At 41.6% G+C, this 16,259-nt stretch overlaps 1 protein-coding gene across 2 annotated transcripts in view; it reads left to right on the top strand.

Annotated features, from left to right (window-relative positions):
• tspan4a (tetraspanin 4a) overlaps window positions 1-16,259 on the top strand; it is a gene marked incomplete at its 5' end in the record, with an annotated part of 243,364 nt that overhangs the window by 187,670 nt on the left and 39,435 nt on the right. For both annotated transcript variants that reach the window (XM_080502307.1, XM_080502306.1), the window contains one exon: window positions 1,043-1,117. In XM_080502307.1, the coding sequence (XP_080358433.1) occupies window positions 1,043-1,117 (75 nt within the window). The remainder of the gene's footprint in view (window positions 1-1,042; window positions 1,118-16,259) is intronic.

Here is a 16,259-nt window from a genome sequence, read left to right on the forward strand (position 1 = left end):
GAGCATCGAGAGGAAAATGTCTACCTCCTCCGTCAGAGTGTCCGACTCGCTCCACCGCCTCCAGTCCCCTCTCCTCCCTCCCCCGACCTGTCAGGTGGAGACGTGGAGGCCAAACAATGTACGGCGCCTCCGTCCATGTTAACTCTTTCTATTTGACACCACTCGGCTCACGGCTCTCGTTTGTGACCGTTTTCCATCCTCCCCTTCTGACACGCGTTGGTTTTGTCCAGCCATCCAGTGCAGACACATCCTGTTCACCCACCCCCCCCCCCCCCCCCCCCCCCGGGGTCTTTACTCGGGATGCGCCAATACCACTTTTTAAAAGGACGAGTTGAAATACGAGCGCTGACCTTTGACTGCCTGCCTCTGTCGAGTACATGGGAAAAATCAATCTCTGTAAGGTTTTCATTTTCTTTTCATTCTCACACCCAACACTAATTCAAAAAGTGCGATATATTAGAATTATGTGAAGTGTGGGGATGCATTGATACCATTATTTTAAAGTACTAACCTTTACCGAGTACCCATATCAGTACTTAATAAAATGCCGTAAAGCCTCATTTATACTTGTTCTTTATCGCGAAGGATATGCGTGGCCATGAACCACCTGTCATATATTAATCATGTCGTAATGCTGGCGTGTGATCCCCGGGGACTCTTTAGCGTGTGATACATGATAACATGCTTAAAGTATGACTGATACTCTGGCGAACGACGATCTGGAGCGAGTCCCCCGGTAAACTCTGTTGTTCCAAACGTCAGTGGCGATTAAGCCGCTGATGATTTAAGGGTTTTTAATGGCTGTATTATTGAAATGAACGTTCTTGTAACAGCAGAAGAAAATAAAGAATTGTCCAATATGTTCTCCTAGAGGCTTTCATCATGCCTCCGTCGTGACTTGTTTAAAAGGTGTGAGCTAGTTCATTGTGTCGCCTCCCGTCACGCTGCGTTTCAGGGTTTCGGTGGAAACACTTCAAGATTAAAAAGCAGGCCAACAGCGATGCTAAATAACCAAAACTACCTTCTCTTGGTGTCTCCACAGTTCTTTATCCTTCTCCTGCTCATCTTCTTCCTGGAAATCCTGTCCATCATGCTCTTTTTCATCTATCAAGACGAGGTAAGACACTTTGATTGCTCTCGTCACGTTACAAAGCTGTGATTCCCTCCATCTGCACGGGATGATAATTGGCTCTGGGTGAGCAAGGCGATCCGAGTCCTGCATTTCACGTGTCACAGAAAATCTTGACGCTTCAGGCTGAGGATGTAAAATGACGCCTGTCAATGGCGGGGCTGCTTTGAAATGCACCTGAGGAGCGCGTCGGCCGGGATCCTACACATGGAACACTTTAATGAATCTGCTTGAGATCTCGGGTTGTTCCTCTTGGGGGGGGGGGGGGCCTTCAGGCAATAACACATTACAATTTCCTTCTCTTATTATTTTTTAATATATACGTATATTTTTTTCAACCTTTGCTCATCTAATTTGGCCGATTTCCCATGTAAACAAACAAAAAAGGAAGTAGAAAAGAAGTGGACGAAGCGTCATTCTCTCTCTCTCGTGATATTATTTTGTAATCCCTACACATTCCTACTTAGTGGCTTTAATAATGCAATGAAAGGGAATGTCCAATTTAGTCTTAATTAATGCACGCGGGGCTGGATTTGGGATTAGCTGCATTTCCACAATAGGGACAACGTATTTATTTATTGCATTGCAAAAATTAAACCCTCGAGATGCCGACATCATGTCTTCCTGTTTTGTCCGAAAGCGTCTATCAAATGCAGAAAAAAAACATATTCTCGTGGGGTATTAGTTGGACTTTATGAGATTAGTGAGATTTACTCGAGCACCAGGGGGAATAACCTCCCAAAATACATCTGGGTTGAATTAATCAACTATCGAATTTAAACACAGTTTAGAAGTTTTTCCAGATAAAAACACCCTTAAGGCCGTCAGAGCGTCTGTTTACTCTCTACAGTGGCATGAAAGGGGAACTTCTCCAGTCCTAGACTGACAAAAGAGAATTGTACTGCCACGGTATACCTCATGTAAATCTCTGGAAGTCGACAACAACCTCGATGAAACTGCCGGTCTGGATTTGGTCCTGAACACAAGCTGCTCTCAGTAAAACTACAAATGGCCTCCTGTCCTCTGGGAAACTCCACATCCTCGTCCTCCTTGACCTGCAGCATGAAAACCTCCTTTACAGTCTCACGTCCACAACCAGCATCCTACAATTCTATTGCACCAACAGATCAATAACCGCCCTCCCCCTTCACTGACCCTGCTGTTCCCTGGCATCCCTCAAGGCTCAGCCCTTGGCTTCCCCTCCTTCTCCTCATCCATCTCCTCCAGCTCAGTGACGTTATCCCGGGAAGTAAATGTTTTGTCACGAAGGTCTCTTCTGAACATCAAATCAACCATTTAACCAGAACAGCCGTCTTTCACATGGCTCCTTCTCCTTCCATTTATTTTTCTTCTCATCAGCCTTAAAGAAACTTGAATTTGTTCAAAGGCCCTGCAGCAAGAATCCCTCGCATCCCAGGTCCCGGTTACACGTCAAAGATTCAAGTGAAAACGCATCGTTTTTTGCATTTTTGTTCCAGAGAAGTTTGGTGTTTACGCGGCAAACCTTTTGAAAACAATGTCCGTTTACACGGCGATGGTGGAAACGCTAAAAACAACGGAGCTTTCAGGTCACGTGGACATTTGTATGGACAGGTGACAGAGTTGGATTGCTATTACTGGTGACTGTCAAAATAAAAGTACCAACTCCCAGGAGAATGTGGACTGGGAGTCATGACACTGTTATTACTGTCCATCTACTGGACTGTGGTTTCCTACCACAGTGGAAAAATAACACGTTTGAGGCGTATGCTAAGTGATTGCATTCAAAAAAATTGAAAAAAATCTTTTTTTCCAATAATTAAGAAGCTTTGTTATGAGGAAAGATTAATTGAATTGCTACACATATTTAAATATACATATTTTTTGTGCTGTTGTTCTCATTTGCATTTTATAAATTAATATCCCACCTGAAAAGTTGTCGAAGCTCCTGTTTACTTGATTTTTTTCCTTTTTTTTGTGAGTGCAAGACTGAAAACAACAACAACAAAGAAATAAAACCCTGCAGATGTGGCTCCTTCCCTTGGTTTGCAGTTGGTTGAAGGTACTCCCTTTAAACACAGTCAAATGAAGTGAACACAATCTGCGGGGGCTTCTTCATAAATCATTGGAAATTTCACAACCACTCCGCTTACATTATTCATGTGTTGGGACAAAGTCCTGTTATCCCCAAAGGCTTACGGCAAGGCCAAGCCCGGCTGAGATTCTTTTGTATATTTTAGTAAATAATCAGGCTACTTTGATATTTCCCTGTTTTGCTTCCAGCTTGAATTATGCTTGTAGCCAAAGACCTTGGACTTCTGTGTGTACTTCGCTCCGGCTTTTATCTTTTTTGTGATGTGGATGCTGGTGCGATCACATAATTGCCTAATGTGTTGCGTTTGCCGTCGCAGGTTGTGTTTTTACTGGTGCAACATTTCCGGACTGGCTCCTTCTTCTGGGCTTTCGTCCAATCAGGGCTGCTCTCTTTGGCTTCTAATGAATGTTTCCTTGTGTCTCGCATCACCTTTCTCTCAGTTCCCCAATGTTCCAGTATTTCCCCCCCCCCACCCCCCCACCCCCATCACTCACCCTCTGAATAATTCAGTTTTGTCTACCCAGGAGGCGATTAGCCGCCGAGCACGGTAAAAAGTTGGTCTGGATGTTCTGCAGAGCGCGTGCACTGTAGGAAATCACTCACGGCAAAGAATGGGTGGCCATTACCTCGACTCTGATACTTTTCTGAAGCAGCAGGAAGCTTAACTACTTTCTGAGTTTCATTTCTTCCTTGTAAATTGCTGAGAGTGTGACTTCCTGGGAAGAAGTACAAAAAAAAACTTCAGAAAAACTGCACAGTACAGAATCTCATATGCTCTTTAATATTGTGCTTCGCTCTTTCTCTCTTGCATGGTGGCAAAGCAAAAAAGAAATAAATAAATAAATGAAAATTGTGCTTGAAGCCAGTTTGATCCAATATTGCTTCAATAGTGGGGTTCAAAATATTGACTTTAAAAAAAAAAGACACTTTTCCCAACCTTGAGATTTTTAAAGTATACAAATTTACTCAAAATAGTACTTGTAATTTGAATATATATGAATTTTGCCTCCTTTATATGATCTAAAGTCAGTTATATAACAAAGTAATGCAGCTCTGCAACCGAAGACACAAATTCAGATTAGCCTCGCACACGTTCCTCAATCTCTTCCAATCTTACTGGGTAAACAGACGTGAACAGCGCAGATGGTAAAAGATAACATGTTCGTTTTTTTTTCTCTCTCTCTCTCTCAGAAAATCAACACTTGTGCATTGGCCTTTTGTGGGCAGATGAGAAGCGAAGACGCCGGTGTTTTCAGCTCTGAGATACAAAACGTCCAGTAAACATGTGCTTAATATCCTGCTGGAAAACAATGAAGACCAGGCGTTTGAATTTATTTAAAAAAATTAAATAAAATCCCTAGAGAGGACTTGAAAAGTGGACACCTTGATAAAACCTCCAACCTGCATTTTACACTTCAACAACACTAATAGAAATCCTGCTGGAAGGCTGACAAGTCATTTATTAGGACGAGGAAGAATACGTTAAATATCTGATGGATGGATAGATAGATATATTGATCCTAAATGAAATTCAAATGATCTTTTTTCCTCTTTAAAAAAAACGTAACCATAACAAGTTGGTTTCTAACTTTTTTTTCATATTCATGCATAATTCCAACCACAATGTGATTAAAAGTCAACAGAAAATCAAAGCTATAGCTATGTATACACCCATAAATATAAAGTACTTAACCACACCCACACACACACAACATAAATAACCTAAATACATATATAAAGTACACAGAAAGAGTAATGACATTATTGCAGGGAGGATGATTTCATTGTTCATCCTCCTACACTGTGAACATTTTTCGCTATGATGAAAGTGGGAGACTAAAAACATCTTAATGTTCCGCACACCCGACGAATTCCTCCTTCTCTTGACTCGTTCTGCTCCATCAGAACACATAGAAGCGACAAATCTCATTTATCAAAACAAGCCATTTCCCTTTTGTCAGTATTCCAAATCAGACCGTCTCAGCATCTCATTTGATTTAGAAACAAACTACTACAAATAAAATAGTAAAACAAATCAAACCCCCCCCCCAAAAAATAAGCCTTTTGTCTACATCACTTTCTTACGCGTCTGCTGCGTTTGTGTGCGAAATTCACCTCATTAAATCAGGAGACGCACTCAAGCGGAAGCGACAGCCACAAAGAAACGCTCAGTGGAAGAAATGTACCTTATTATGACTTCTGTCAACAAGAACTGTCGAGCGCTTGGATATTGATTGGATGACTCGAAATACATATTCTGCAATCCGGAAAAGTTATTTTAAGAGTAACTGAGCAAATTATAGAGGGAGTGGAAATGCTGCGGTATGGTTTAAAACGCTCCGCGAGAAAGTTCTATGCATTCTCTACGTTACTATACATTACTATAGGTTCTCTACATTATAAACAAAAACAAATGGACCAAATCAATATATGAAAATACAAAAATAAATAAAATATTGAAAAATATATTCGAAAACTAACTAAAATTGTGAAAAATGTCAAATAAATGGAGAAACTACATGTTGCCCAAAACCTTTTTCTTTACATTATTGAAATGAAGGAGATAAAATGGACTAAAGAAGAATTAAAAGGTGATTCTTGAGCCTGTTTTTAAAAACATCGACTCTCCATGAAGCAGGAAAAACAATTTGAAAGTTGTCCCCTCATAGGTTTTTGTCTTCTTTCCACATATAAAAGCTTTAGTGTCAAATCTACATGATAACAATGAGATTTTAAGGCCTGAAAATGATGCAGTTAGCATGCTGGGCTACTTTTATACGACTACTATCATTACAGTGGCTGTCAAAATAAAAGTACCAAGTCCCAGGAGAATATGGACTGGCAGTCATGACACTCTGGAGGAAAACATTGTTGTTATTGTTTATCGACTGAGCGTGTGCAGAACAACTGTTTACGACAGCCGTGGCGCGCGGCAGCAGGTTTTACAGCAGCTACAGGAAATCGGAGCGTTTCCAGAAAGTTTCGTTTTCCCCCCGTTCCTTGGGAGTCGTTTTCCAAAACGTCGTGTTTTCAGTGGCTTGGAGCGAAACCAGGGAAAACAAAATGCTTTGTTGTTTGGCAGTGTGGACAACGTGACCATTTTATGATTCCTCCTGCAGACCAGAAACATCGACTGTACATTTCCTGCAGTGATTGTCGCTGATGACTGTGATTTACGCTGCTTTCATTTATAGCTTGCGATCCTCAGATGGATAAAGTGATGATGGATGGACGTGTGAAGTCGTTATTAGCATCCACAGTTTAATATCTCACTATTTTACGGGCCTCTGAACTAAAACGACTTGACGCCCTGATCTTCTTCGCCCACAGGCTATTTCTTATTTTGGAAAATGCATTTAAAACATGGATTATATTTTGATATCATGTTGACATTTCACAGAATAGACATCCAACCCAGATATCTATCGCAACGTTCGCGCACAAACATGTTTGAAAATGGAAAAGTTTTTTTTTTTTTTCTCCTTTTCCCGGTGTTGTTGATTTTATCGTCCGCGACGCCTCGTGGCTTTTCAGAGCTCCACTTTATCTCCGACCATCAGGGCGTCTCGCCGGCTCCCGTATGCAAAGCCCTCCAGACGCCATAACTTTAAAAGAGAGCGCGGCGGCGGCGGCGGCGGCGGCGGGCGCATGTTGATGAACTCCATGGCGGGGCTCCGGGGATGGTCACGCTCAGTGGGCTGGTTTATTACACCTGCTTTAGACCTGGTAAAAAAAAAAAAGATGTGCGACGCAGCTGGAAGCCACTTCAAACAGCCCGGCGCGTCGCTCACGCTACCCAAGCGGCCACCGTTTGTTTCACTTTGTTGATTCCCGGGGATGATGAAAAGGGCCTGCGAGGTTAACCAGCGAGGCGCCGTGTGTCAACGAGAATGAAAATGTGCCTGACTCATTGGGACGGGAGAGGGTATTAAAAAACATGGCTGCTTTATACCATCGCTGTGTGGTTTTATGGCCTTGTCCTGTTAGGATTTTTTTTTTTTTTTTTTATCACCTTGAGGGAAAATTACCACATCAAATAGCCCACAACCGAGAACAGAGGCAGCAAGGGGCCACGAGCAATACGTTTTTGAGGGATCGAGAGAGCACCGTCGCCACAATACTGATTATTTTGTTCTCTATAATTGCATTAGTTATAGAACTACGGGGAGAATATAATCTCACATCGCAAGCGAATGGTCGGCTTTGGGTTTCTTTGAGTGTAAGAGTTGATTATGAGACGTAATGATCCCCTCAGATGTCCTAAATGAAGTGAAGTAGTTCATTTGAAGCTTGTTAATACAATGATGTGCTTCTCTGATCAGAACATCTCATTGTATGGGAGGATGAGTCCTGAACCACATTACAACGCCCACAGTTTTTGTCTCTTTCCGAGCACAAATGTTTAAATGTTTTTGTTACCTGCTTTTGGGATCCAGAGGAAATATCAGTATTTGTTACAGTTTTCAATTTGCATGAATAATTCTTAATCTATCTCCATACAACAATGACTTCAGGTCTAAATATGTGTGTTATAGGAATGTGTGTGGGATAAGGATGCACCGATACCAGTTTATTAAACTACATTCCCACCTGCTGTCCCATTGTTTGAAAGTTTCCTGATGTAACTGCAGCTTTGAGCGTAAAGAAGACAGATCCTGCATCGGGTTTTTTTTTTTCCTTTGCTCAATTCAGTCTGTAAAATTAAGAATTTAGGCGAAAGTATTGAAAGTCGAAGTTGAAATTGCTCCTTGTGAGATTTGTTCCAGAGATTGTACCAAGAAATCCTTTCAAAATCCTCTTAACACTTCCAACCACTTCATTGGTTTAGCTTGAAAATAGCATTTGTTTAGAACGAACGGGGATTTTTATTTTTTTTTATAAAACCCCCATAAAATCTTCCTGCTTTGGAGATGATTTGAATTTGCTGAATCGGGACGAGCCCCTCGCTCAGAGGTTTACCCACATTACCCCCCCCCCCCCCACCAAGTCTCACAATATACTTATATTGTCCAGTATTGTATTAAATCTCCCAATGTTTTCTGCTGGAGTGAGAGTTTTGGTGTGAAAACTGATCATAAATCAACAAAAGAGCGTATATTTATACATCGAGATACATTTAGGATGTTTCAGACGTACTTTATTGATCTCTCTCTTACACTCCATTACTCATCTCCATTATTTTACAACGCTGAATGTACAACGAGCGAATTTGGTTGTTTTTCTCATTAAATGATAGTCACTGGTTGATAGGACCCAATAGCAATTCGTTGATCTTCTGTTTCTGATTTGATGTTTTTGTTTTGAGTGTTCTCTTTTCATATCGTCCCTAACTGTAAAATCTTTGGTTTCGCTCTGTATCAGGAATGTCAAACACACTTTAGTTCAGAACCACCGCATCCTGGGCTCTTCCGGTAAAATAGTGCCATGATAAGATTACAATTTAAATCTTAAAGGTTCTTGTTGTGGTGAAAATTTTCCCGAAACTAAACTGTTGCTGCAAAAAGTGAATTTTAACGCAAAATACAATGAAATGACCAATAAAAGCTCCTGTAGCTGTTGCATTGTGGACGGTGTTACAATCTCATGGCTCTGAGCCTCGTTTTAAAAAGGCTGACCATTATTTTGGCGGGCTGGAGCCTCTTGGTGGGCCCGTTTTGGCCCGACACTTATGTTTAACACCCCTGAGTCAAAGCTTATTCAATTATTTTCATTTGTCGCCAGCACACTCACAATATCTTCAGCTCTAATGATGTATGTTTGGATGAATTAATTAGTTGTTTTACACTCCACTTATTTCTTCACATCACCATCTGATCCAAATGGAAGCAAATGTGTTGCTTTTTTTCTTCTTCTTTGTTTTGTTTTAACTCTAACCCTTCGTTGGATTATGTTTCAAAAACAGCTCCTCGCTTTCAGAAGCCATTGTGGCATCTTTTCACATCGTTCAAAGTAAACCATGATGATGAGGCGAGGAGCGGGATGAGCCATTCCAGTCGACTCCTGACAGTAATGAGATTCCTCGCTCGGCAAAAAAGAACAACACTCGTGTCAAACTGTTTAACAGAAGAGACGCGGCATCAAAATAAATTTCAGTTTTGCCATAATGTCATACATTAGGTTACAACGAAGTGTTTATCTAGTTTCCCTTCATCACCACAGGCGAGAAAATAGCTTGTGATTTCGTCTGTTTGTGTGGCGTCGCTGCAGTCGGGTCTAATGACAATCCAGCAGCGCAGCTCAGGCGGATGACGGCTGTTTGGAAGCGACTCCGTGCACTCAGACGTCTCCTGTGATGCTTTGCTGGCGCCGAGCCCCGCCGGTCTCTGGGTGACGGCCGGTCGCAGCCCGGACTCGTCCGACCGACTCACACGTTCGACCCCAAGAAATTGTTTCCACGTGAAAATGGAAAACCTTTGTCGCACTTTTACGCGACAACGGCGAATCGGAGTCCGTGAAAATGCAGCGTTTTGGAAAACGGCTCCCGAGGTGGAACCTTTTCAGAAAACAATCCGACTCCGTCTCCATGGAAACACACTAAAATGCAACGAGAGTGTCATGACTCCCGGGGCCATGTTCTCCTGGGACAAGGCACTTTTATTTTGACAGCCTCTGTAATAAATAAACAAGAAGGCCGTTGCTCGGCTAATCCCCCGCCGGAGGGCTTTATATTTTCTCACAAAGCAGCTCTAAGGCAGCACACTTGGTACACTAGAGGGTGTTCCATGGGTCCTAGTAGATAATTATGTAGAATCTGAAAGGTCTTCTTCATAAGCTATGTCAAAATACGTCTCCAGAGCCCAAAAGGTGTTTTTATGCACTTAGTGACCCTGTGACCTGATATGCAAATGAGGTCATGGTCACCATGGTGCCCCTTCTCCCCAGGTGGAGTGTCCATGTGTGAAGTTTGGTGACTGTGGGCCCAGGAACTGCTGAGAAATGAGGAGAAATGTTTATATGAAAATACATGTATTGTGCAACCATGACGAGCAAACTTCAGACCCTACCAATCTTCAAGGTCAAGGTCAAGGTCAAGGTCAGGTCACTTGGTGTACTGGAGGTTATCCCTGGAGTGTGTATCATGTGTGTATAAAATTTCAGAGCCCTAGCTCAAAAACCTAGGCCTCCAGAGCCCAAAATGTGTTTTTAAGCACTTCGTGACCCTGTGACCTACTTAATATGCAAATTAGGTCAAGGTCACCATAGTATCCCTTCCCCCTCTGAGATGTATCCACATGTGAAGTTTGGTCACTGGGGGCCCAGGGGTTGCCGAGATATAGGTAGAAACGTTCGAACGGACGGACGTACGGACGTACGGAGACTGTTTCAAGATCCCCCTTCGGGGCCAATCGGCTACGGCGGGGGATAAAAATCCAACTTGGAGGTCGGGCCTCCCACTGTCAGTGTTTAGAGCGTGTTAGTCTCTGCATGCATGTGTGTGTATGTGTGTGTGGTTCCATTACAAAAACAAACCAACAGCACCAACTTGTGGCCTGACATGATAAATCGTTTCTGCAGTCTTTGTGTAAACAGACATCGTTTTAAACGCATTCCCGCATAAATGTGAAACCTCTCGTCAACAAAAAATGCAAAGACGATGCGTTGTCACTTGAAACAATGTGGCGTAAACACGACATTAGTGAGCGCATCATCATAAAGTAATAGAACGCCAGAGCAAGACAATCGTGAACACGATCGATTCAGGGCTTCTCAGCATCATCTGCATACGTTCAAGCATGTTATGTACAATACAATATATTGGATATAACGAGAGGCCGACGCGATTTCCCTGGAAGAGTTCCCCTCTTCACAGCTCATTGCTGAAACCACTGGTGGGAGAAAAAAAACCCCCGACAACTCATCAGTGGAAGTTGTGGAGGACGTTCCAGGATGTACAGTGACTTTGTTCTCAAACCTGTGGAGAAAAAAAAAAACCCGAGAAGGAGCTCAGAGCTGGAGCTCGGCTCTTTAAAAGCCTTGTGAGTCATAATAATAGCCCCTGTGGTAGAAGTGTTTGTCACGGCAACAGTAGTTATTGTAAATAGGCTGATTTACTCGCACATCAAACTGCCTCGGGGGGTGTGAATACGTCTCAACGCAAGAGTAAAGGAGCCGACGGCGGGCGGAAAGCAACCAATCGCCAACACAGAGACGGTCAATACGAGTGATAGAAATCTGTGGCCATTCTTCCCCCCCGGCGGCTGATAACTTACCCCCGAGCTGCATATAAAGCCGCAGCGCAACTTTATTGATAGGACTTCCAGTCCGTCCTATAAATGATCCAAAACCGCATCAATAACTGAGAAGCCTGGCGCTGTAGCCCGACTCAGAGGGCTTATTACACCAGACTCATTTACCCTGCAGCAGACGTATAAATGGGATCCTCTTTGTGCTGCATAATTGCATTAGATTTAGACCCCGTTACTCCAAAATGAATCCAAACATCAATACGTGGCTGTGGGTGTTGTGCGAGCAGCAAATCCATCTAATAGATAAACCTATGAGCGATGAGCAATTGATTTAAAATGTATTACCAGCCCGACACTGATACATTACAGACTCCCCCCGCGTTTGCTGGAAACTTTGAGTTCAAACAGTAAAAAGCCCGTAGCAAAGAGGTTTCGTGGTGACAGTGATGAGAAGGTCTGACCTCAGACGCTCCTAAACGGCTGTGCTGTGATGCTCGTTTCACTGGAATAATGATCATTTCATCTCTTTCTCTCTTTTTTTTATGTTTGTTGTGCTGACTTCATTCAAACTTGTTTCATGTTTCTTTAGCTGAACTCTGAGATTCCCCGCGCTCACGGCGATGGCTTTTGACATCCACCGGAGAACGAGTGTCTTTTTTAATTTGAGCGTGAAGAGGAAAAATGGTAATTTAAATAAGATGTGAAAAACCCGTCAAGAGCTGCGGCCTCGTCCTGAAGTACAATTAAAAGCATTTTCATACCTAATTGAAACATATTCTTGATCTGCTAAAGGTGAAGATTTTCAACATTTAATAAGTCATCAAGAAAATATATTACTCAATGAAAATCTAATCTTTTTTTAAAATCTAGACAAAACCATCACACTTAGTTTTTAACCTCATCTGACTGTGATGTTGTAATAGCGTAGATTAAAAAACATAAATGTTCATCTGGATCAGGCATAGCTACAGCTAACAAAAGGGTGAGTCTGGTGTCAAATTACGTGCATTTGATGCTAAATCAAGCAAAAGCATCTTCAAATGTGGGTATTTCATGGAAAAATCTAATTAGATCCAATGTTTTTCTACATTTTAATCATTTAATTGTAAAATAAAAAGTCATGAAACTGTCCGAAGCACATGTGGCCTTACTTTAAATGTCTTCATGTGTTCATCTTAATTAACCAGAGCTGCTGCTAACAAAAAGGTGAGCCTGGTGTTAAATTACAAGCATTTGATGCTGCATGTGAAGCTGAACCTTTGACCTTCGTTGAACTCCAACTAAAAGCTGCTTTGTTTTCTGTTATTCTCCCTTAAAATTGATGTGATCATTAATTTTTCATCATAAATACGACGACGTTACAGTATTGGAGGAGATTTGATGATTGTTTAGTACCAATTAAGACAAAAGTGAACAGAAACACAATAGAAACATGACAAATGGATTTCTTCAATCCTGGGAAAAAGCGTTTTTCAGACGGACGGTGAACTGACTTGATGTTTCAAGATACTTCGTGTTTCGTTTGAACTCTTGTGGCGCATCTGAATATGAGAATAAAGTATTCAAATTGGTATGAAAACCTCCTGTTAGTGGTGCTTTGAGTGGAGATATTGGCATCGCTGTCTTTCAAACAATTGCCTCCTTTCATATTGATTCGTTGAATATTACCAGAAAATTGCATGTTGGGAAAGACGTCGTCTGTGATTCTGTGGCATCAAGGGAAAAGTGCTCAGGGGGCGAAAAAAAAATAAAGAAAGAAAAGAAAGAAAAACATTCTTGTTTCTCGATAAAATTGTATACCTCAAACTTTTTGTTGTTGTTAAATTAGAAAGCTCAGTGAGCTGATTGAATTTAATAAACAGCACCAGAACAGCTTCCAGTGTTTATTCAGCTAAAAAGTTCTGTTCAGATCAGCTCTGAAACTGCAAGCGTCTGAAAATCAAATGAACCTTTTAAGTCTCCCCTGAAAATGAGTAATTTGATGCAAGTCTAATATCCTCTTGTATAATCATCCAAACATAATATGCAGCAATGAGGCCAGACGCACAGCGAAATAACCGAGATTCATCTGCGAAGCAGCAGAAGCTGTTTTATTTCTCCCCCTTTCCAGTTTATTATATTGTGGCATTGGATTTTATTGCTTTTTAGATCATTTAATATTTTATTTTTTGCAAATAATGAACTCGATTTCATTGAGGATGTTTTTGAATATTCGTTTCCTCATTTTGGTAAACAAAAATATGTATATATTGAAAGAAAAGATTTTAAAAATGTCCTTCAAAATGTCATGTTCGCTGATTCAGAGGGAAAATATGCTTTTTTTTTCAACATTGTTGGGCGTGGGTTGGAATTTGCTGAGAGGGGGCAACAAATATCTCGACCAGTACAGACATTTTTATCATAAGGCTTTCTTTACGTGTGAATATTCTCAAAACTGCCCCATAACAGCCATTCACCATAAAACAAACATGAACTTGGGAATAACTTAGAAACACAAGTTGAAATTGGATATTTAACAGTCACCAACATCAAAATACTGTATATATATATCTTTTTCTTATAAAATCTATAATCAAACCAAATTGTCCAATAATCAAATTGCAGAAATAAAGCAGCAGCCCCAAGCTCCTTTCCTCACCGACACGCCACTGAACCACAGACACAAAACTGTTGGGCGCATAAAGGCGCGGCTGCTTTCTTTGTAAAGCTACGAATGCTTCATTGTATCTACGTAATTAGTAAAAGTGCCTTCATTTACTATTATATAGTTCATTCATATGGCCTTATCTTGAATGTGTGATCACCTTTAACCTTTAATCATAAAACTGCACATAAAAAGGAAGGATTGTCAAAAGAAAAAGAAGAGATGCCGTCATTCGCACTTTGCCCCGCCGCCTCTTGAACGCCAGTGTTTAGTTCTAGAGCCCGGTGTTCTCAGCCCAGCAGGATGTGAGTTTATTCGCTGCGTGCTGCATGAGGTATTTCCTCCGGCTCTCGCCGGTTGAAGGTTGAACAAGGGGCCTGTCACCGCCGGCTGTAGAGGTGATTTCCTATCTGCTTGTGTGCTTTGGGACAAGTCAAGGTGAGGTAATGCGGCTGTAAAAAAAAAAGGAGCCATGAAAAGCTATGGTGCAGTCAGATCCCCCAGAGACCTCATCCACAAACTCAAAGGCTACCGGAGCGGTTAAAAAGAACTACTGCTTCATCTACAGCACCGGCTATAATAGCGCCATTATTTAAACCTGGGAAAATACTACGACTAAAGATTTGTCACCATTTTTATTTTTTTGGTTTTATTGCTGAGTGCACTAATTATTCATCTCCACTGTGGCCAATAATCTGTTTTAAATGAATGCGTTCTGTAGCACCACTACATTTGGCAGCAGCACACTTTGTAATGCTGTTAGATTTACTGATTGCTCATTAGATTTGCTTTTGATGAAAACTGTTGTGGAGCTGCCGTTTCTGAACGTGGGCCGTTAGCTTTAGCGTTAGCGTTAACCGAAGCTTTTCTCCACAAATTACAGGCCTGTTGCTTTTCCACCACGATCCTCTGAAGTTATAGAGCAAATGTTCAGTAGCAGGTTTGAAAAACTCACAGAAAAACCAAAAGGTACTCTGACCGTTAGCATCAAACAGCACAACATCGTCCACATTGATGGAACCAACTGAGAAACGAACGCTATTGATAGATTTCCCCAAAAAAACTTGACACAATCAGCCATATTACTCAATAAACTGGTGTCGGGGAACTGTTTTATACTTTGTAAAAAATAATTTAAAGGACAGGAGGCAGGTTTGTGAAGCTGTGAAACTTCATGCTTGGACTGACGTTGCCTGTGGCGTCCCGCAGGGCTCAGTACTGGGTCCTGACATATGTAAAGAGTCTAACAATTTAAAATATATTTTTTTCCCTTCAGGTTACACAAGTATTTCTTTTCTCTTCTCTTCTTTTCTTTTCGGAGCGGGTTACAGGAACTACTGATGACAATACCTGCAGAAATGTGTAAATTAAAGAAAGGAATACAGTTTCAATAGATCCAAACAAAACTAAACTTGTGCTACGTAGGAATTGTTCAAAGGAATCCGTTTTTGTACACGTTTGAAAAAAAGGTTCATTTTATCGGTTTATCGTGTTTTACGGCTGGAGGTAAATTTGATTTGGAACAAAATCACAAAGAAACGGCTCCGTCGGTCATAAAGCAAAGCCCTGCTCTATTTTCTACATTCTTTTTTTTCAAACAACTGAAAATCTTTTATGAAACGCTCAGAAGGGAGCTTTTGTACGTATCCCAGGCATTAAACGGGGCACTTCCTCCGACCTGCAGCCTGTGATTGAAAGCAAGATCCACTTTTCCAGGAATAAAACATCTTGCTGTGAATCCTGTGTGACACGCATCGTTCCTCCTGAGATCCAGGATCACTTTAGGCTGTCAGCCGCTCTCTCACATCGCTTGTCTTCACTTCGCGGCCGTGTTCCAACCTTTGTTCGACTTGAACGTGGAAAATTGAGAAATAATTTGATAAGGAGAGGGAAATGGAAAATGTAACCACTTGTGAACAGTCTACTTCAAATTCAGGTAGAGTGCAGCCACTCATGCAGTAAAGGGAAACTACAAGCATGATATGAGGCCCACGGAAATCCTATTTCAAGTGTGATGGCTCCACTCTTTTTTTTTTCCACCCACATTATTACTTTTCCCACCATCAGCCATCAACACACTTTAGCTCGTCAAGATATGAAAATGCGGCCGGCCTGTCAGAAGACATTTCCAGCATGAGAAATTTTCATTTCATGCAGAGTGCAGAAACGCAATTAGATAAACACCCCTGGCTAATCACGTTACAGAAATACGCCCACATCGGGGCG

This window comes from Blennius ocellaris, assembly GCF_963422515.1.
Source record: "Blennius ocellaris genome assembly, chromosome: 1".
Lineage (NCBI taxonomy): Eukaryota > Metazoa > Chordata > Actinopteri > Blenniiformes > Blenniidae > Blennius > Blennius ocellaris.